Source organism: Mustela nigripes, chromosome X (assembly GCF_022355385.1).
Source record: "Mustela nigripes isolate SB6536 chromosome X, MUSNIG.SB6536, whole genome shotgun sequence".
NCBI lineage: Eukaryota > Metazoa > Chordata > Mammalia > Carnivora > Mustelidae > Mustela > Mustela nigripes.
This window is the reverse complement of record NC_081575.1, coordinates 2,287,950-2,309,253: the sequence shown is the minus strand read 5'-3', so window position 1 is coordinate 2,309,253 and position 21,304 is coordinate 2,287,950. Positions and strand designations below refer to the sequence as shown.

At 45.8% G+C, this 21,304-nt stretch overlaps 2 protein-coding genes across 5 annotated transcripts in view; both read left to right on the top strand.

The window, feature by feature from the left end:
* The window catches only part of ZNF185 (zinc finger protein 185 with LIM domain), a 42,326-nt gene extending 28,436 nt beyond the window's left edge, over positions 1 to 13,890 (top strand). For all 4 annotated transcript variants that reach the window (XM_059385373.1, XM_059385374.1, XM_059385372.1 and 1 more), the window contains 7 exons: positions 4,085 to 4,282; positions 6,942 to 7,052; positions 7,800 to 7,880; positions 9,892 to 9,963; positions 11,571 to 11,673; positions 12,341 to 12,439; positions 13,372 to 13,890. In XM_059385373.1, the coding sequence (XP_059241356.1) occupies positions 4,085 to 4,282; positions 6,942 to 7,052; positions 7,800 to 7,880; positions 9,892 to 9,963; positions 11,571 to 11,673; positions 12,341 to 12,439 (664 nt within the window). In that variant the 3' untranslated portion in view covers positions 13,372 to 13,890. The remainder of the gene's footprint in view (positions 1 to 4,084; positions 4,283 to 6,941; positions 7,053 to 7,799; positions 7,881 to 9,891; positions 9,964 to 11,570; positions 11,674 to 12,340; positions 12,440 to 13,371) is intronic.
* A 6,718-nt stretch (positions 13,891 to 20,608) lies between these two features.
* Positions 20,609 to 21,304, top strand: part of PWWP4 (PWWP domain containing 4) — a 154,094-nt gene continuing 153,398 nt past the window's right edge. Inside the window, exon 1 of the mRNA XM_059385922.1 lies at positions 20,609 to 20,759. Within this exon, the coding sequence (XP_059241905.1) occupies positions 20,609 to 20,759 (151 nt within the window). The remainder of the gene's footprint in view (positions 20,760 to 21,304) is intronic.

Genomic DNA, 21,304 nt, shown 5'->3' with positions numbered 1-21,304 from the left:
AGAGGAAAAGGAACCAATTCTAGGAATATGAAGGAGAAAAGAGTTGCAGATAAAGAACTGTAGACAAACCTTGCAGTGGAATACACTAGAGTGGCTGGAGCCTAGCCAATGACAGGGACCATAGATAGAGCAGGGATTTGGTAAGCTATCAGGCATGAAGCCCTATTATGTGGTTTTTTTGGGTTCAAATTGTGTTGACAGTTAACACAGTGAACACAGTAACTGACACCTATAGTGTGCTCTGGTGGATGCTTTACAATATTTCCAGCAATTCCACAAAATGAATAACCTAGGAAAACTGAGGCAGAGAAAGGTTAAGTAACTTGTCTAAGGGCTTACAAGTGGCAAAGCAGAGTTCCAGTGCAAGAGCCTCTAAAAACAACACTTCAGGAATAACTTCAAGAAGTTATTTTATGAAATCTGTTGTGTGAAACAGATTTTCAAGATACAGAACTAGTTAAGTGTTAGGTAGTTAAAGTGTAAAGCACCCTGTCTGCGTCATCTCATCCAATTTTCCCCAGACTTGGGGCAGGATCTCTCTTTTTATTATGCAATATGACAACAGAGAAAATTCTGGCTGCACTTGAGAATCACCAGGAAAGTTTAAAAAATCAAAACAAAACAAAACTTTCTGAGCCCTATGCAGAGGTTTAGATTTAATTGGTTTTTAAAAGATTTTATGTATTTATTGGAGAGGGAATGAGAGGGGAGAGGGTCAGAGGGAGAAGCATACTCTCCGCTGGGCAAGGAGCTCCAGGGTGCAGTCAGTCTCAGGACTCCAGGATCGTGACCTGAGCTGAAGACAGTTGCTTAACCTACTGAGGTATCTTGGCGCCCCCTAGCTTTAATTGTTGTATGGTGGCTTACAGCACCCAAATCTTAAAAATCCTACAGTTTATTTTCATGTGCAGTCTGGGCTGAAAATCATTGCCGGCTTCGCGCGTGCTCTTCTGATTGGCGCGTGCCCACCATAGTGCAGGACGACACCGTTTTGTGTGCGCCTGCGCGGCGGGGCGAGCGCGCCGCATTTGTGTGCGCCTGCGCGCACCGCCATTTCCTGCATGGGGTGCTCGGGTCGCAGTGCCTATCGGGAAATGCGACCATCCCGATAGCGAAATGGCTGTCCAAGGCTGCGAAGGCCCCGGTGCCCCTTGTCCTTCTGCCGTGCTGGTTGCGGGCGCTAGATGGCGCGCGAGGATCAGAAATGGGCCGGGTGCTCCGTCGGGGCCGCCGCGGGCCTGGAGGAAGCCGGCGGCGTCACCGGCCTTGGGGTTGTCGCAGGCCCCTCGGACCCCGTGTGGGCCAGGGCCGCACTCCAGGCAGAGGCGGCAGAAAGCGGGCGGGCTGCGTGCCCGCAAGGAACCGAAAGGGGCTCCTGTGGCCCCAGGCTGTTTGCCGGGGTGCCTTGGTTGTCTCCGGCCACTGATCTTCAGAGCTGTCTGGAGGCAGGCTGTGTGGACACACGGGAGGGCAGCCAATCCTCCATCCATGAGGGACCAACTGGGCGGATCTGTCTGTAGGGCTCTGGGGTTCTGGCAGCTTAATTTTCAAGAATTGTGTGGGGAAGAGTGTTGGAGTTGGGCAAGGAGATCCTGCAGAAGCTCTACCACTTACTCGCTATGTGGCCTTGGGTGTGTTTCTCCAAGTTCATTCTGCTCACTGCGGGACAGGCCGGTAAGTGGACAGGCAAGATGTTAGCGTAAGGAAAGTGACTTTATCCAGAAAGCCAGCAAACCAAGGAGATGGAGGACTGTTATCTAACGAACTGTCTCTCTTGGCATGAAATTTGAGCTTCTAAAAAAAGTCAAAAGAAAGTTAGCTGAAGGGCAAGGAGGGGGGGAATTAAAAGGTAACTAGCATCCGTAGGCATCCCAGTGCAAGGTTGTGTAATTTCTATGTACTTGGTCAGTTTATCTTTGCTCACAGGAATCTGGTCATGTTGTTCCTGTAAATCTTAACATAGTCATTCTGATCATGCCTACTTATCTCCTTGGTGAGGTAAGTTTTGGGTAAAGAGTGGTTTTTGAAAAACATAGCTGTGGCATGCCTACATGCATAGGTATAAGTTATAGGTCATAGTAGCAGGGAAAATGGGAAGCAATATGGAGTCAAACATGCAAAGTTTGTTCCTATTACACTCTGTGAATTTCCTTACCTATAGAATAGTGGTAGTAGCTACCTCTCGGGGCTGTCGTGACGGTTAAGTGAGTTTGTTTGTGTAAAGTATGTAGGACATTCACTGGCACAAAGTACTATGTCAAATTTCCCTTTTATAAACACTTCGAGTTAAATAAAGCAGCCCCAAAGGAATACCCCCTTTTACTAGAACTATTTAAAAAATACTGGGAACGCTGGCTGTTGTTCCTTATACAGTTTTATTGAACTGATTACTTTTAATAAGACACAGAGTAGTTCATCCCCTCCCCACCAAACTTCTGGTATTTTTACATCTAAAACATAGAGTATTCCTCTTTGTTATGTTGCAAGCCTGGGGTTTCCACATTTATGTTCTTTCTGTACAAGGAATAGGTAAACCTTAAGCACATGTATTCGCTGTGAACAACCATTATCTACCAGCAGAGGAGTATTTTGGAGGTAGTGTAAGAGTGGAAGGGAGTGTTATCTTCCATGTGGGAGTGCAATTGTGTGCAATAGACAGAAGCTCTATTACACTACTGAATCTTTAATCTAGTTACAGCTAGAAGTATTATTTTGCTGATCTCTAAAATCTTGACTTCCAGGCAGTTTATTAGGGGCATAGGGGACATCCCTCCTGGGACTGTTTTACTAGGATTTCCTTTTTATAGGCCAGATGGATTACAACTCCGATAATTGTAGTGACTTTGCACTGAAGCCTAAGGCAAAGAAACCATATTCATCCCCTTGTCTTTGTGTTATAATGGACCTCCAAATTACTCTTTGCAAACAATCTTGGACGTAATTCACAAATTGATGATGTCAATCCCTATTACCATAATTTTATGAAGGACAGGAGATGGGACAGGATTCTGATTGACTCCAAAGCGAGTTCAGGGCTTACAGAGGCAGGAAACAAGCTCTCTAGGCCTTCTAGGTTTGTCTTTCATTCAAGCATGTATGTTGCAAGTAGGGGTGTGGTGGGTGCATCAGGGTATCTACCCTACTGGCTAAGGGACTGGCATTATCTGAGAAGACTACTTTTGACATCTGGTTGGACTGGAACAGAAAATCAGGTTAAGCAGCACAGAAAGGGACAACATCTACTTGCCTGCAGATTTTCCTGGGCAGCTGATAATGGTATTTTGGCTCATGTCACTTGAGGCTGAAGAATCACATTGCTCCCTGTGTTATTTCAGCTTGAAGGCATGGAGCATAGCTATTATGGGATTAACTTCTATGAATGAAGAGTCTCAGGGTTAGAGGAAACTGGTAGTGTTATCTTCTTGACCCTTGGTAGTCCTGCCAGTAATTGCAGGCATGCTGCTGATGTTGTGAGGCTTGAGTTCAGATTAAGCCAGGGCCCAAGTAATGATGAACTAGATTTTTATTTTCTAGAACGCTGGGCTTATATGCTCAATAACCCGACTCAGTGTCCTTGGTCTACTGAGCATATATCTTTGAGGCCTCAGGTAACAGTACCATCACACATAGAGGTCATGAAGAAGGCATGCAGAAGGCACCAGGAGAAAGAACAGTGTCCCTGGAAGGATCTCAGATGGGGATGGTGTTGGTAAGGGTGTTCGAGTGTAGGTGTGACATGAGGCCAGGGAGGAAGAAAGATCTCCCAAAGAGCTCAAAGTACGGGATAGCCAAGAAGCCACTTTCTCCTTGCCAGATTCAGGGGATGCAAAAACATCAAAGGTTCAGGCTTTGTCTACTGTGAGTGGGGACTGCTTTTATCAGTGGCAGGGGGAGAAGTAGTGCTGGGGTCGTTCCAAAGAGGACACAGACTGTCTGTGTGGTGGGGGCCATACTGGACTCTTCTCTTCCCCATCTTCTGGAAGAAGAACCCACTGTGGCCACAGGAGGTACCATCAACAAGCATTGGGTAGAGGAGGACTGGTCCCAAAGCACTTGCTCCATAAAGATATTTATTCTTCCTCAGCACCTTGGCTGGTTCTGAAGAGAAGAATGTGGCTGCCAAGGTGGGAGAGACCTGGCCGGAGAAGCCCACAGCCCTGAGAGGTGGCCAGGGAGACCCAGCTGCACCCTCCCAGCAGCCTGCATCCCCCAGGACGCCAGAGCCACAGAGCAGCCCCAGAAGACCTGAGCAGCTTGTGGAACTGGACAGCCAGGCCAGCAGGTAAGGGTTATGCTGTGCTGGGCCCCTGCTATAGCCCAGGGATTTTTTTTTTTTTTTTTTTTGATGTGCCGCCATGCAGAACAAACTCTAACATGTTTGGCAAATCTGTTACTCTCTGCAGGTGTGAGTGGCTAAGAGGTAGTGGGAAGGTGACCAGCAATGAATGCCCCAGGGATAGGTCTTATTGGGCTTCAATCTGGAGCTATTGCGTCCTATCTGTTAGACCAAGCCTGGAACAAAGAAAGTGCACAGATTACCATGCTTTCTGGCAGCCATTCAGAGCATGAAAATCTGGGTCGGGAGAGGATATGGAGTGCCTCTGCCATTAATGGAGATGGAAGATCTCTGAGGAAGATGTGTTGCTCTGTGAATGGGAGCTCCCAGGAGATAAAAGATGTGAGATGAACTCTTCCTCTGCCATCACTGACAGCCAGCGCGGCTTGCATGGCAACATTTGGGTGCTCCCTTTCCTCTCTGGAGATCTTTCCACAAGGTGGCCATGAGTTTAGAAATAACCAAGAGCTATGGGCCTAGAGACTGTATGAGTATCTCCTGTGAGCCAGTTGTAGGTAGCATCCACACACACATTGAACAAGAAGGCAAAGAAAGGCCCTGCCCATTCATCCTCAGGGAGCACATGGTGCACCAACGAATAAACACAATGGCAGTAACACCATAATGATAACCATCATGGCTTTGCAGGCACTGTTCTTGTGCACGTGATTCTCAGGCCAACCATACAGTGGAGGTAGTATTATTATCTCAGATCTAAAGAACACAAACAGAAGTAGAGGAAGGTTGACTAGCTTGCCAACAGTCATTCAGCCAGGCAGTGGCTTAACAGGGATTAGAAAGCAGAGTCCAGAGCCTTTACTACTTAGCACTGTGCTGTATCTGGTGCCTCTCTGTTTGTGATAAGTCCAGAAAAGAAAGAAACTGGGTCCTCTAATGGAGATAGGCCAGGACAGGGGGTATTGTAGCTAGGATGGTTGGGGAGAGCTTTTCTGCTAAGAAGGGGAGAGTGCAGTCGGGACCTGAAGCCTAGGGAGGAGCCAGACTGGAAGGGACCTGGGAAGACACAGTGGGCAGCATGTACAGAGACCAAGATGGGAGAGGGCGTTGAGGAGAAGACTGAAAGGGCTCTGTGGTTGGAGGGGAGGAAGTGAGGTGAGGATGGAGAGGGGACCAGGCGGGCAGGCCTAGGCTCGTAGACTAGAAGGAGGAGACCATGAGAGGGAGATGGGATGTCACCTGACCTGGTGGAAGTCCGTCACTTCTTACATTGCAGTCATAGAAGGATCCCCAGGGGATGTTTTCTTACCTTGCCTGCTCGGTTCTACTGCCCCTTCAACTCTTGTGCTGGGTGTGGACCACAGGACGCCAGACACTTGCTAGTTGTGCCTTCCTCTCGAAGTCTTTTTCTCTAACCTTCTGGCTTTGTATTTTATCTCCTATCTGTCTTTCCAGGTTCCCGTGGGGCCTCTCCTCCCAGATAACCCACCTCCTCGAGTTTCTATGGCTCATTCCTATACCATGAGGTGACCTAGGAATAGGCACAGGGTGACTGGGCACAAACAGGGTGAGAGAGCAACTAGTCCAGAAGGGCGTCCCAGAGGAGAAGAAGGTGGTGGTATGTGCAAAGGTACGAGACAGATCAGTCAGTATGTCTAGCGATTCAGTTTGCAAAGATGAGACTGGGGAGCTAGGCTTGTTACCCGCCCCCAACCCTTGACCTAGTTGTGTTCTTGGACACTGGATTCTCTAGCAAGGGAGTGGCTCCAGTGGCCCCAGAGCCCAGGCCAGAGGTTGGTCTGAGCAGCAACATGTTGGAAAGAAGCCAAATTCAGCCCAGGACAGTGTGTGCCCATAGAGCTGTCCCAAGGCCACTGAAGAGTGGGTATATGTAAAGGGGATGGCATACAGTGGCGAGGGGGGACAGTGGCAGTGCCCGCCAGAATACCCTGACCTACAGAGGGCAGAATGAGAGCAGGTAAAGGCCTGGTCAGAAAAAAAAAACCTTGTGAGTTAGCTAGGAGGTCAGATCTCAGGCCAACAGCTGTGTGTACAGCCAAGGGAGGGAAAGTCAGGCAAACCATCACACCTGTCAATTTCTTGCCTCTGTCCACGGCAGATGCCTTCTAGAGTGAGGGGCATCCAAGTCTGTTCTTTAGTGCTGCCTAATTGTATATATTCCTCTCTCCCTTGGTGTTCTATTCTCCAAAGAGTTCTCTGGAGTATGAGGGGGTAGAGCTTGATACTATGAAGGGGCTGTCCCATCCAGCAGTAAGGTGAGCTGGACTGTGTCTGTCAAGGCCCTGGTAGTCCTCATACTCTCTTCAAATCAAGTGAGTTACAGGTCAAGGCCTTTGGCTGTACTGGGGAAGGATACTCTAAAATTAAAGTCTTGCCACTGACTCTCAATGTTACCTGGTCACTTCGCCTGGGTTTTCTTATCTGTAAAGTAAGGGGTTCCACCCACTATCTCAGGAACCTTATAAAACACAAGCTCAGTGATTTGCACGGGTTGTTTAAACACATTAGCATATTTTTAAACTCCTTGAAGTGGCAGTCTCAGGGGGAGGCCCCCCAAACCCCGTTTGATGCTGGAAGATGTCAGCTCTCGATGTTTACACACTCACCCTCCATTTCCTTCCTTCAGGATAAGTAACCCCTCAGACGGTATGGTCGCTGTTACTGTCACTGCCTCTCCTGAGCAGCCTCATGTTTATGTCCCAGCCTCTCCAAGTGCATTGGACTCCAGTTCATCCAGGTAAGAAGAGACAACCTGCAAAGTGTTCTCTGGGCTATACCCTCCCTAGAGCTAAAGAACTGGGGTTTTATCCCATTATTGCAGGGAGACTGAGGAGGTGGAGGGCGGGGCAGCGAAATCCGAGGTCCTTGTGACAACATCAAGCCAGCTTGATAAAGGCCAAATTCAGGGCCATGGTGAGCCCAACATGAGGCAGATGTCCAGTGTTGCCAGGGACCTATCTAGGACTGAGAAGGGAGAGATTAGATTGTTGGTGGAGATTCACACACCATGGCAAGGACCAACCGTCTATGTCTGCAGCTTTGAGGCTCTCCTGCGCCAGATAAAAGGGAAAGAAAATGCAGTCAGAAGGATGGAAAGTTCACTGTACTGGAGTCTGGGGATGTGGGGCACAAGCCTCCCATAGCGTAGAGATCCGCATGAAGAAGGAAAGCATATTGACATTGATTCCAGGAGCTTTTTTATAGGGTTCTCAAATCTTCACATAGAAAGCTGAACCCACAGGCTTCAGTTTCAGCCCAGTCCACGGTGGGCTCAGCAGGGCAACAGCTCCTGTTTGCCATTTTCCTTGCCTGGTGGTGGCTAGAGCCCATCAGCACTTCCATCCCCAGGATTGACCAGAAGTGTCTTCCTTACCTTCAAACCAGGTGGGAACCCTCCCAGCCCTGGACCCCTCCTTTGGGCCAGGCCCTGTCCCCTGGCATCTCTCAGTATACCTCTTTCTGTTCTACTGTGCTCCTTCTACAGCAAAGGGATTCTCTTTGTGAAGGAATACATGAATGCTAGTGAGGTATCCTCCGGGAAGCCAGTGTCTTCATGCTTCAGCAGGTAAGAGCGAGTCCCAAATCCTTCCATTGTCCTGAATCCTCAGTACCTCTTCTGGGGCTTGGCCCAGGGTTGTTTCTGTGTAATCATTTGTTGAGTGGGTGAATGCTGTAATCGCCCACAGTCATGATTTATGAATTTCAAGCTGTTTTACCTGAATCCGTGCCTTTGTGTCCCCCCTCTATTGTTAATTCATCCTATACCCCACTTCCAGTGCCATCTCTTTCCATCTGGCTTTGTTTCTTGGCAGACAAGCTTTCTGTAGTAAAATTCTGAAAGCATTGCTCTTTACAGAGTTGGTGAGGCCCTTAGGGACTTTTTACCTAGTTAATTCCATTGTATTTCAGGGCTCCTCTCTCAAGCTCCCATGCTTTTTCCAGCATGCCGGGACGCCTCACATTTGACATGCTTGACTGCAGGTCCTGCTATATGCACAACTTTTCACTCATCATCTGAAAGATATCTTCATGCCACCTTCAGTTAAAAAGTAATCCGCATTGAGACAGCATTCCTCTGGGAATGTCTTTTTTTTTTTTTTTTTTATGACACATCATCTCTCACTGCTACGATGAAGATTTTAGTAACAGAGAGGAACATCATGGCCTCATTTCAGGATTGGGCCTCTGGGGATTCTGAACCAGCTTTCACTGGTACTGTGGAATAATGACCATAGGTGTCAAGTTCAAGCCCCAGCTTGACCCCATTGGTTGGGTCATTTTTGATGCTCTGTCTTCCTGAACCTTAGTTTCTTCATCTGTAACTCCTTAGGGTGGTTTTTATCAATAACTTTTTTGAAATACAACTCCTATCTCATAAAATTCACTCTTTAAGTATATAATTCAGTGGTGTTTGGTACATTCACCATGTTTGCAACCATAAACACCATCCAATTCCAGAACATTTTCACCACTGCAAAAGGAAACCCCATACCCATTAGCAACCCCCCATACCACCATCCACAGCTCCTGGCCACCATGGATCTGTTTTCTGTCTCTACGGCCTTTTTAAAATTTTTTTCAGGGAGCTCTCCTTGCCATCCAGCATTTGCATCTGTGAGTGTCACTTGACTGTACTCTTGGTTTTTCTTTTCCCATTGGCACCACTCTGTTAGATTTAATTCTTACACAGTCTGACAATTAAATTTATTTTAAAATTGAATTTTACAGTCAGTTAAAATGTTGTATCTTATGAAAAAAAACAGTAGAGTTTCTTTATTGGAAGATTGTATAGTCTAGTGTGATTTCCTCTTTTGCTTTACCTTCCAGGAAGCTTAGAGATAAACTTAATGCTAAAATCAAAAACAAAACAGAACCTGGGATGAAATTCTAGCTCATGGCTTACTCCAGGTCACTTAACCTCTGCACAGCCCTTTTTCTGGCTACCTCTTAAGGGCACCACATGAGTCCTGTGAGAAAGGCAGTATCACTAAAGTGTGTCCTATGGCTTGTAGCTAGTCACACTTTCCTGGCAATAGGGCTTTAAAAAAAAAAAAAAAACAACCAAAAACCATGTGTGTTTATTATCAAAAGTCACATTATTGAAAAATGAAGATACAAAAAGGAAAAAAAAACCTTCTTCTCAATCCCCCCTGTAACTCAAGCATAGGTAGTATGTTAGAATGTTTCCTTCTTTTATTTGTTCCCATTCCTAATGCCTGGTTTCTGCTGTGAGTGGACTCCTGGTGACTGTCACGTTATAAGGTAGTCACGTATGTGGGAAGAAAAGCCCTGATCCCATCCAGCTGGTCAATGAATTGCAGCCATTCCTCTTGTCATCTTCTTCAGCGTGGCAGGTGTCCTTTGTCCCCCACTGGAAAGGCTCTTCTCCAAGAGAATTATGCCTCCCTGGCATGAAGTTCAAAGCTTCCGCTGCCACTCAGCATAACAGATGATGGCAGGTCACGTAGAGTCATGTCTCAGCTTGTGGCCACAAGGTTAATAATATCAGCAAAGCCTTTCCTCTCATGACTGGCTCCCATCTTCTTCCCTCCTCTTCCCCATCACACTCTCTGCAGTATTAGAAACACTGGAGACTCATGTGACGTGGAGAAGAAACCTGCATGTGACAGCTCTCTGTACTCTGAAAGGTAAGTCTACTATCTTACCAGGGAGCTCTCAGGTCTCTAGAGAAGAAACAACTGAGGGACATTTCCACACTAAGTCCATTTGCTTTTGTCTTCCACTTGGCTGCTTCTGGTCTACTTGCAGATCTCTCACACCACTCCTTGGATGGTGCTTCCCTTACTGGGATGTCACATTCGTGGCATTCTTGGTGACCTTTAAACCCAGCTAAGACCAGAAGGCAAACTCAAAGGGTACTGAAGGCAGATGGTGGTGTCTGAAAGGCCAGGGAGCTCATGTCAGCAGGAAAGGCCCTTGGGATTAGAACATAAATGATCACTTAAGAAACATGCACATATGACCAGATATTTAAAAAAGCTAACCTACAAAAGGGAGTGGTGGGTGGAAAATTAAGAAAACTGGGTTGCTGTCATCAAGAAGCCAGACAGAACCATTCATTTGAATTGAATGAAGCTGCAGAAAGTGTCCCATTGAGGAGTTTCAAAAGCTGTCACTGGATAACAGTGGTCACAGGATGGTCTTAATGATAAAGAAGTCCTATTTTAAAATTCTTGAAACGGAAGAGAAAGGACTCTTAGAGATGCAGTTCACTCAGGTCACAGTGGAGGAAGCAAGACTGGAAGGAATAAGTAATGTGCCATATGTTACACAGTGAGTTAGTGGCAGAGCCAGGACAAAACCCCAGGTCCGCGACTACTCCTAGGTCAGAGATGTTTCTACTGTATTATCCGCCTGTGAGCTGAAACTGGTAATGTCAAAATACATGGCGGGAACAGGGCCTTGAGGAAAGAAGGAGTCCCTAACAACACTGTCAAGAGACTGAGCCCTGGTCCAGGAGCATAAAGAGGGACCAAAACTGAGATGCTCACAGTAATTCTGGGCCCTTGAAGGGAGGAGCCTATGTGGCTTCAGGTCGGTAGCACCACCCCTAGTTCCCATCAAAAGCATACTCAAATCTCTAAAAGAAAGCATTCCCAGTTTACACCTGAAGGATCAGGGCAGGCAGGTACTTTGATCAGGCTCTCTCTGGGAAGAAAGGCAGGGGTGACTCTCAAGGACAAAGGCAGGGATCCTCAAAGTGGGGAGACATGCGACCTAGAGGTTAGTATCTAGAACTTCAACATGAGCTCCCAGCAGGCTCTGCAGCCATACTGTCTTTGTGATGGTCCTTGGAGTATCATGCGGCAGGGTAGGTTCAAGAGTATAGGGTTTACTGGTCACAGGCATGAAGAGAAGGGCCATCAAGGCGGGGCCAGGTACGGCATACAAGGGCATGTCTCCTATAGAGGAAGACATGGGTCTTCCTGTTCTAGAGGGGGTTCGTGCCCCCAGGATGCTAAGCAAGGGGTCAGGGAGAGGCAAGCTGCCTGGAGTAGGAATCATACCAGGAAGTCTTCTGGTCGTCATATGATTGCAAATAGGGCAAAGATACATGACCACCTTCTGGAAATATCATTAGGGTCTATTGTGGGCCGAGATCCAGTCCAGCCCAGGGATATGCAACCAACTGCACACTACAGACAAAGAGGGCAGGCTGAGTATCTGGGCATCTAGTCACGTCAGTAGTCTGTGTGCCAGCCTGACTGCCAAGGTCTTGTTTTTAATCTCACAGAATAAGTGGAAGGATCTGTACTTACTGCAACCAGGAGATCAGAGACTGTCCGAAGATTACCCTAGAGCATCTTGGCATCTGCTGCCATGACTATTGCTTTAAGGTAAGAAAGAAGGGTGGTACTGCTAGCATGGTCCAGAGTTAGGGAGCCTTCTGGATCAAAGAGTGAAAAGAAGGCTTGTTCTCTGTGTGGTTGTGCTCCATGTCAGAGGTGTGGCAGGACTCGGAGCTGAACGAGCAGAAGGCTCAGTGCAGGGTAGCCTTGGAGATCACTGGAGACCCAGACACCTGGAGACTCATGATTCCTCTTCTTCAAGACCCGACTGCAAGAAGGCCTGCTGCAGATAGCTGGCCACTCTTGTTCTGTAGGTGGCCACTAGAGTGGCAGGTGTAAGAGTCATGAGGACGGCAGAGCTATACCCCTATGATAGCCTTCCCTTTTATTAGATTTTCAGATCACCTTCTTTGGACCTTAAATGTCACAACTAAATTCCCACAGCCCTCCTATAACAGCAATGACTTCCTTGGTGTATGACCCCAGTTTGAGTACCTCACTATATCCACACGCTAACCTGCCACTGTGCTTATTTTGTATATGAAGAAAGAGACACTCAGCAACTTCCCCAAGCTCATCCAGCTAATAAGGAGTGGATTTAGGGCTCAAACTCAGGCCCATTTCTGAAACCTGGGCTCCTAGCTCCTAGCTCCTGTGTGATCCCATTGCCATTGCTTCATTTACATGTTGACATCCAGCTTGTTTTCTCTTCCAGTGTGGGGTTTGCAGTAAACCAATGGGGGAGCTCCTGGATCAGATCTTCATCCACCGTGACACCGTCCATTGCGGGAAATGCTATGAGAAGCTCTTCTAGGTGGGTGCCAAGGAGCCAGAAAATTTATTAGGGGAAAGAAATGTGCCCTGGTCTCTCCTCGAGTCTCAACCCAGAATATTCTTATCTCTCTTAACCTTTATGTTTAGGGAAGCCCTATGAGACTTTGAAGCTTTAGGTGGCACAGATAAATACCCTCCCCACATATACTTCTAAGTTGCAGGGGTCATGGTCTCTTCCTCTCAAGAAGCACCTTCCATGAACCACCTCAGGTGAGCCCTCCAGCTATCTTGGGATGCTGGCCAGGCCTGTGTTGTTAACCTCATTTGAGGGCAAGCAGATAAAGACCTAAAAAGGAGAAGGGCCTGGGGAAACACCTAGCTACTGGATGACAGAATCAGGACCTCACCCAGGACTTTGAATTCAAATCCAGGGATCTCTGCTACCTTCCCTTGGGCTGCCTCCACTCTTGCTTGTACAACATCAGATCAGGACTCAAAATCCAAGGTGTTCAATAAAACAAGATACAGGTGGGGGACCAGCAGCAGGATAGTGCATGTGTGGGCAGGGATGGTGCCATCCTGTGGCTGGCCTAATCAGGAAGGGCTGCTTGGGCAGCCTCCAGACTGCATTTTCAACACAGCCTGAAGACAGGTTTGCATGCAAAAGCCAGCAGGATTGACCTCAGTGTCTGAGCTGCATGGGGCCTGGAGCCCGTAGGACGCTGCCTGTCCAGATACTGGCAACCCCTTCTCCTTAGCACCTCCTCAGCTAGAATATCTACCTTGAAGGCAATGGGAATGGGTAGCAGTCAGGCTCTCTACCTTCTGCCTTCTCTCTAGGCCTGTTCTGCATTAACCTGGACTGTTACTCCTAATGCCTAGAAACATCAACCACCTGAAGAACCACCCAAAGACTGGTTATTGGCTTGGATGTGTATTTCCAATCTCATGGCTGCTACTATTTTCTTTTAGCTCTTCCAAGCTGAGAAGAAGCTGATGAGTCCTGGACAAGTCTGGCTGTTCCCAGTTGCCCCAAGTTGCTGGCTCCTCTTCCCTCACTTTCTCCCTCCCCATTTGATTTCTTCGTGCTTTTGCCTCTCTCTCAAGTTGAACTGCTTACATCCAGTAGAGTGTCTTAATGATGCTATGATAATTACTTACGTGTGTAGCTTTTTATAACTTAGAAAGCACTTTATGTCCATGGTCTTATTTCAGGCCCAAGAAAAAAAGGATTGAACAAGAATTTAATCTTAGCTTTCCTAAGACAGGTTGGCCTCCTGATGAGTTAAGGTGGCCTGGTACAGTAGGTGGGAGCATGGGTTTCAGTGTGTCCTGACTTTTGGGACAGAGAGCAAACCCACATTCTATGTCACAGCTCTAAGTATATCTTTGGGACTCGAAAGCAGGAGATCCCTTGAAGCTTCTGAGGGGCCAGGTTGAAGATCTTTGATGATGTCTGGTGGGTAATTTGCAGACGTTGAATGCTAGGGATTGGCATATATATATATATATATATATATATATATATATAGTTTTTTTAACTTTCCATACACATTTAAAAGTAGCTAGTTGCTTTTGAGTGAATTATACAGCAGATTTTAATTATCTTCTCCTTCCTCCTTTTCACTATAAATTGAGGTTTTTTTCTTTTCCCTATAGGCATGTGGACATGTATTAGACAACCTACACAGTTAAGTTTAAATTCCATAGGGTGTGATTCTTAGGAGGCCACTGGCCAAAGAAACCTCTGTGTCTGAATCTTCATAATTGATTAATACCTTTGCCCTCGATTCCCAATAGTTACAGGGAAATCTTCTAGAGTAGGTTTTAGGGGTATAGACTCCAGCCGGATCAAGAAAGGAGGAAAGTGGTTAACATTTCTCAAGGCCTTACTACATACCAGGCATTGTCACAAAGGGATGGCATTAATTCTCATACTAATCCTATGCAGAGGGTATTCTTGTTCCCAATTTACAGATGAAGATATTGAGGCTCAGAAGGTGGTCATTGCATTGTTTGGATCCATTGCTGTCTCTCTCCAGAACCCATGTTCTCTTCAGTAACAGTGAGCACAATACCAAGCATTGATTTAGTAGTGACTGTGTATTGGGCACTATGTGTATCTCATTTTACCAGGTAGCACTGCCCTCCACAGGCCTCCCCTGAGGCATACTCTTCTTACAAAGACAGAAAAGTATTAAATCATGCTTCTCCTCTGGGCATCCTAGGTCTCCCCATAAAGTACCACAAATGCCAATCGGCCCTCCCTCCCTCTCTTCCCGTTTCCATGAAAACAACTCTGAACTAACATGCTCTTCTGAACTCAGATTTCTCTACTGGATAGAGATTTGACTCACAGACCTTCCCAAAGAAGAGCTTGTCAACGCAGGGAAACCCCAGTAAGCTAACTGATCTGAGCCCAGGGCCTTCAGTAACTTATTTTTCACTACAGACTATCCCAAGATAGCAGCAGCTACTGGGTCCCAGGTGCCTGGAACGCAGAAACACGTTGGTTGTCTAAACAGATTGCAGGCTCATCCATGACTCTAAGTTTCTCTGCCCTTGGGACCAACATCCCTGTGTAAGGTCCTCGAGAGAAGGAACAACCTGCGAGTTTTTCGGATGAAAAAATGAAGGTCTCTTCTCTTGGTTTGATTAGAAAATGTCTCCATCTCTCTCCACTTTGTGAGTCCTGTGCACACTGGGTGGTGGATTTGTCTTCCCACCAGATGATCAGAGGGGAATGCCCCATTGATTTGCATAGCTGTGCATTAGATTTGCATTGGAGGGGAAACGTTGTACAATATGTCATGTACCAACACGAAATGTGAGCTGGTGTTCCTCAAGTGTAGGACTTGGCTCTTAGGAGGCACTGATACACAGGTGCTGAGTGAATGAATAAAAGAGAAAGAAAGGCTGCTCCGTATTGTGGGACCAACCCTGAGTCAGTTGATGGAGTACAGGATAAAGAGGTCCCAAATAGGCTGACTTCTCCACCTTTAAGATACACTTAGCCTTTAAAGGGGTTTTAGAGTCAATATGCAAGAAATTGAAAGAAAGCTTGTAAAATCAACATTAATTTTCTATTCAGAACAGCCTCTTTCATGTCTAAAAAGGCACAGAATTCTGCAGATTTAAGAGATGTGGTTGCATTATATTTTTGCTTCTTTTTAATTGTCTAGTGTTTTAATCATATTTGCTTAACCCAGATTAATGTACACAATTAAAATAAATGTTGAGATATTACAAGTGTCTATGTTGTCAATGTTAAGGTTTCCTTTCTTTGAGTGTACTAACTTGGTATATTTGCCGGTGTAATTTGTTTTCTCCTATTACCTGAAGCCATTCTTCTTTTTCTCTTTAAAGATTTTATTTGCTTGTTTGTTTGTTTATGAGAGAGAAAGAGTGATCAAGAGAGAGCACAAGCTGGTGAGGAGGAGGCAGAAGGAAAAGCCCATTCTGCCTGTGGACAGGACCAGTTTCAGAAAATGCATTCTTGGGTGCCTGGGTGGCTCAGTTGGTTGAGCGACTGCCTTCGGCTCATGTCATGACCCTGGAGTCCCGGGATTGAGTCCCACATCGGGCTCCTAGCTCAGCAGGGAGTCTGCTTCTCCCTCTTCCACTCCCTTCTCATGCTCTCTGTCTTTCAAGTAAATAAATAAAATCTTTTCTAAAAAAAGAAAATGCATTTTTCAGTTGAGTTAGAATCTGTTTCCCTTTAACTATTGCCCACTGGTAATCATCCCTCTCCTATATGCCAACCCCTAAATTAGATTACAATGCTTATTAGGCTCTCCCTTCATCAAGTCTTCTCCTATTTCAACACCCCTGGCCCCACCAACTCTTCTTTGACAGTAATTCTAAATATATGCATCTCTCAAACACCTCTCAAAGGTGCCCACACACACGCACACACATCCAAATCCATTGGTCCAGATTTGTTCCAATAGTCAAGATTTTCATCTTGCTCACTAAGGCCAGTGCTATAGAATCCTGCTGAATTGTCATTCTATCTGTCAAGTGATCCATGCTTCTGAGTTTTGTATCCAAAAATACAATTTGCATGCTATCTATGCCTTGATCCAGCCAAGGGACCCCCCCCCCCAAAAGGCAATCAAAATGTCAGTCTGCAAGTGCCTGGGTGGCTCAGTTGGGTTAAGTGTCTGCCTTCACCTCAGGTCATGATCTCGGGGTCCTGGGATTGAGCCCTGTGTCAGTCTCAATGCTCAGTGGGGAGCCTGCTTCTCCCTCTGCCTACTGCTCCCCCTGCTTGTGTGCATGCTCTCTGTCTCTCTCTGTCAAATACATAAAACTTTTTTTTTTTTCCTTAAAGTCTATCCAAAGATAGCAGACATGACAGAGGATTCCTTCCACTGCTGAGCAGGGACCTTGGAACCAATGTTCACTAGCTATTGAACTAGTGTCCCTGGAGCTAGTATCTCACCCCAACCTCAGGCACTGCCTTAGCTACAGGAACACAATTGGGAAAGGGAAAAGAGGTTTTACTACTTCAAAAGACAAGGACTACATCAGTAGCTCCTAACCAGATATTTCTAGGACTCTCTTGGTGACAGTATAAAACACGAATACCTTAAAGAGAAATACAGTAGTGTTATTTTAAAAAATCACTTAGCATATCAGGTTTCTATCAAGCAGGTTGATCTCAGTACTGGTGTCCTCCCCCATAGATCTACACTTGTGAGGGCCCCAAAGCCATTCATACTCATGTGCCCTGTAAGGACTCTGCTTATGAATGTCTTCTCCCTGTGAGTCTCCATGGAATGCATTACTTTTGTGATGCTTCTTTGTACAATATCGTCTTTCTGTGAAGGTCCCAAGGAAGGAAGGCTTTCACCAGGGGAACCAACACTGGTTTCATTGAATAGAAAGTTATACTGCCACCTGGCAATTTGGGGCTCCTCATTCTACTGAACAAACAAGAGGGTTACTGGGTGGTTGATTGCTCCTGATCATCAAGGGGAAATAGGATTGCTGCTACACAGTGGGGGCAGGAAGGACCATGTCTGCAACCTAGGAGACTGATCCTCTGAGAGTATAAGTTCATGGAAAACTATAGTGACTCATGCAGGGGGGGCCACTAAGGGTCAATAATGAAGATTTGTATCTTCCTACCAGGTAAACAACCACAGCCACCTGAATGAGGTCATAGGGAACTTGAAACACTGGTGGAAGAAGGACGTTATAATTATTAGTAATAATGATTAATCTTCATTTAAATTGTGTGGATGATGCTTAATCTTATAATGTAGTCTATGGATTACAGCATATAAAAGTGTAATTGTAACAGAACTAGAAAAGGAACAGACGTCCCCCAGAAAATGAGAGTGTGCCCAGTGGGATTTTTGACACCCGTTCTTGGAGAAGGTGAAGTCATAGTTACCTATATGAAGCATAGTGTTGCTATTGATCATTTAAGAGAAAAATATGGATAGAAGAGTATTATGGGTGATGGGTGGTCAAAGAGGTGAGCCATGTTAGACTGACTGTTAGCAACTAGGCAGAATGCTTTCCTCTTTGTACATTCCTTCCTCAATATAAGGGAAATCCTAAGAAATATGCATCCTAGAATACATCATCAGCATGTTTCTGGGCTCAGTCCTCCAGATACTCAAGTACTCTGAGAGATACTTTTACCAAATTTGGAAGGCAGAAGAGAAGAAGCCCTTGTTCTCTGGCAGCACCAATGGACACTGGGGTGTCAAAAATAGGGTGCACATGTTTTTTCCCAGTGGCTTCTGGGAAACTTGCTGAAGATCATCCATGACATTCCTTTGGTATGCTGCAATCATTAATTTTTTTCCTCTTGTGTGCCAGTGGCAGCCTCCTTGATCTTTGCATCTTCAGCCTTATATTCATTGTGTAAACAACTGATTCCCTGTTTTCAAGCCTTTCTGCTTGAGAAAGACTGGCACTGCTTTCCTGATGAGCTTCCCTGTTAACACTATCTTTACCCAGCCTTCTTTTACACGAATGGCCTCTGCAACATGCTCTCTGCCTGTGAATGTTTTCTACCACGCCATCTGTTCTGTGAAAGACCCATTCTCCAGGCCCTCCTCATTATGCACTGTTTTTGAACGCTTTCAGCACAGTGCTGTCTTCCAGGGAGTAACTTGTGTGCCAGGCCTGTTATCTAATATTATCTAATACCATCTGTAGGATTCTGTTCCCTCTGAATATCTTCCAAAAATTGGGCCCTGCCAATGGATGCTGTCTGTGATCCCAGGTACTCCTTTTGTCTGCTGCATTCTTTGTAATGTGATCAGCACAATCTCTTCCTCTGGGTGCCTTCTGTACCTACTTTCTCCTTGGAAATGTGTATGTCTCTCTCTAAAGTTTTTTCTGGCTGTGAGAGAGGACTATAGGGCATTTTCTCTGAATACTGTTTGAAGATTCATATTTTTATTTATATTTATTTATATTTAGTTGCCTGTAACACCCAGTGCTCATACCATCAAGTGCCCTCCTTAATGCCCATCTGCCAGTTACTCCATCACCTCCACATTCTGTCTAGCAACCGTCAGTTTGTTCTCTAGAGTTAAGAGTCTCTCATGCTTTGCCTCCCTCTCAATTTTCATCTCATTTTATTTTTCCTTTCCTTCCCCTATGTTCATCTGTTTTGTTTTTTAAATTTCACATAAGAGTGAAATCATATGGTATTTGTCTTTCTCTGACTGACTTATTTTGCTCAGCATAAGATCCTCTAGTTCCATCCACATTGTTGCAAATGCAAAGATTTCATTTTTTCTGATGGTTGAGGAATATTCTATTGTATATATATACCACATCTTCTTTATCCATTCATCTGTCAATAGACATCGGGGCTCTTTCCACAGTTTGGCTATTGTGGACATTGCTGCTATGAACATTGGGGTGTATGTGCCACTTCAGATCATGATGTTTGGATCCTTTGGATAAATACCTAGGACTGCAATTGCTGGGTTATAGGGTAGCTCTATTTTTAAGTTTTTGAGGAATGTCCATACTGTTTTTCAGATTGGCTGCATCAGTTTGCATTCCCACCAACAGTGCAAGAGGGGTCCATTCATATTCCTATTTTTAACAGCTTTATTAATGGATATTTAACACATAAGAAGTGAGGCATATTTAAAAAGTGTTTGTGTTTAATTTTGTTAATAGATATTTAATATATAAGAAACAGCATGTTTAAAGAGTATGTACTCAGTTAGTTTTCACATATGTATACATCTGTTAACCCATCACCCCATTAAAATAGTGAATGCATACATCCTCTTTCCTTGTGCCTTTTTGTAATCTCTCTGTACTATGGATTAGTTCGCATTTTTTAGGGTTTTACATAAGTGGAATTATACAGTACGCACTCTTTGATGCAGTGATGGAAACATTCTGAATCTTGATTGGGATGGTGATTGTGTATGTGCGTACATTTATCAAAATTCACTGGACTGTACACTTAAATTGGGTGTGTGTTATTGTATGTTAAGTATTGTCAAATAAAAAATATAGACTTAGGAAGAAGAGCTTTTATTTAGAATAATAACTACTAGAGGGGAGAGGGATTATTGCAATAGGGAGACTGCTGTGCTGTGACCATAAGGTCTGAAAGCATTTGGATTATGCAAAAAGTGTTTTTCTGTTATAAAGAAGAGAAAGAAAGGCTAGGAAGAACCGAATGTGGAAAAGTGGGCTGAAACGTGACATGATCACATAGTATATTTGAGAATATTTTTCCCTGAGGCCAGCCTATTCTCAGAAGGGATTTAGGCTGGGGGTAGGCCAAAGTTCAGGGACAGCGTGCGGATGGAGTCTTGGATTGATGTTGCAGTACAGATACATATTTAATAGCTCCTCAGTTTATTTTCATATCTATTCAGTTAGTACAGCTACTGTTGTAGAGGTTCCAAGATATTTGTGGGAAAACCAGAGATTGTCGATTGGAAAGGAAAAAGGGTGAGATTCCACCAGCTTTCCAGGGGTCTGGGCAGCAGGAACACAAAGCCTTCGGCTTCCCGCGTTCACGCCTAATTGGCCCCTAGTGGAGGGCGACACCGTCTTGTGTGCGCCTGCGCGCACCGCCATTTCCTGCATGGGGTGCTCGGGTCGCAGTGCCTATCGGGAAATGCGACCATCCCGAAAGCGAAATGGCTGTCCTAGGCTGCGAAGGCCCCGGTGCAGCTTGTCCTTCTGCCGTGCTGGTTGCGGGCGCTAGATGGCGCGCGAGGATCAGAAATGGGCCGGGTGCTCCGTCGGGGCCGCCGCGGGCCTGGAGGAAGCCGGCGGCGTCACCGGCCTTGGGGTTGTCGCAGGCCCCTCGGACCCCGTGTGGGCCAGGGCCGCACTCCAGGCAGAGGCGGCAGAAAGCGGGCGGGCTGCGTGCCCGCAAGGAACCGAAAGGGGCTCTTCAATTATGTAAGTAAAGAACATTTGTGTGTAGGTGTGTGCCTTCGTGTTTTATGTCATCAGTCTCGGCATACAAAGCAAATCTGTGGGTGGGGGCATCTATCTATGTTCTTGGAAACCATACCATTGTTAAAAGCCATATGAGAGTATGTTTGTACTACTGTACCGTACAGTACTGTACTGTACAGTACTACTGTACTGTCTGTACTACTGCACCCCCTGTCATGCACACACAGCCAAGAAAGTGAATTACAGTGTCACAAGATTAGAGCGACTCTTAAAGATCTAAAGGATGGAGAGATGATGGGTACCATCATCTTTGCCAGTCTTAATGACTCTCTACTACCCAGAACTTCACCGACTAGTAGTTCCAGTTAGATGCTGTATGCTGGACATGGTATAATTGCCCAACCAGGGGCGCCTGGGTAGCTCAGTGGGTTAAAGCCTCTGCCTTCGGCTCAGGTCATGATCCCAGCGTCCTGGGATCGAGCCCCGCATCGGGCTC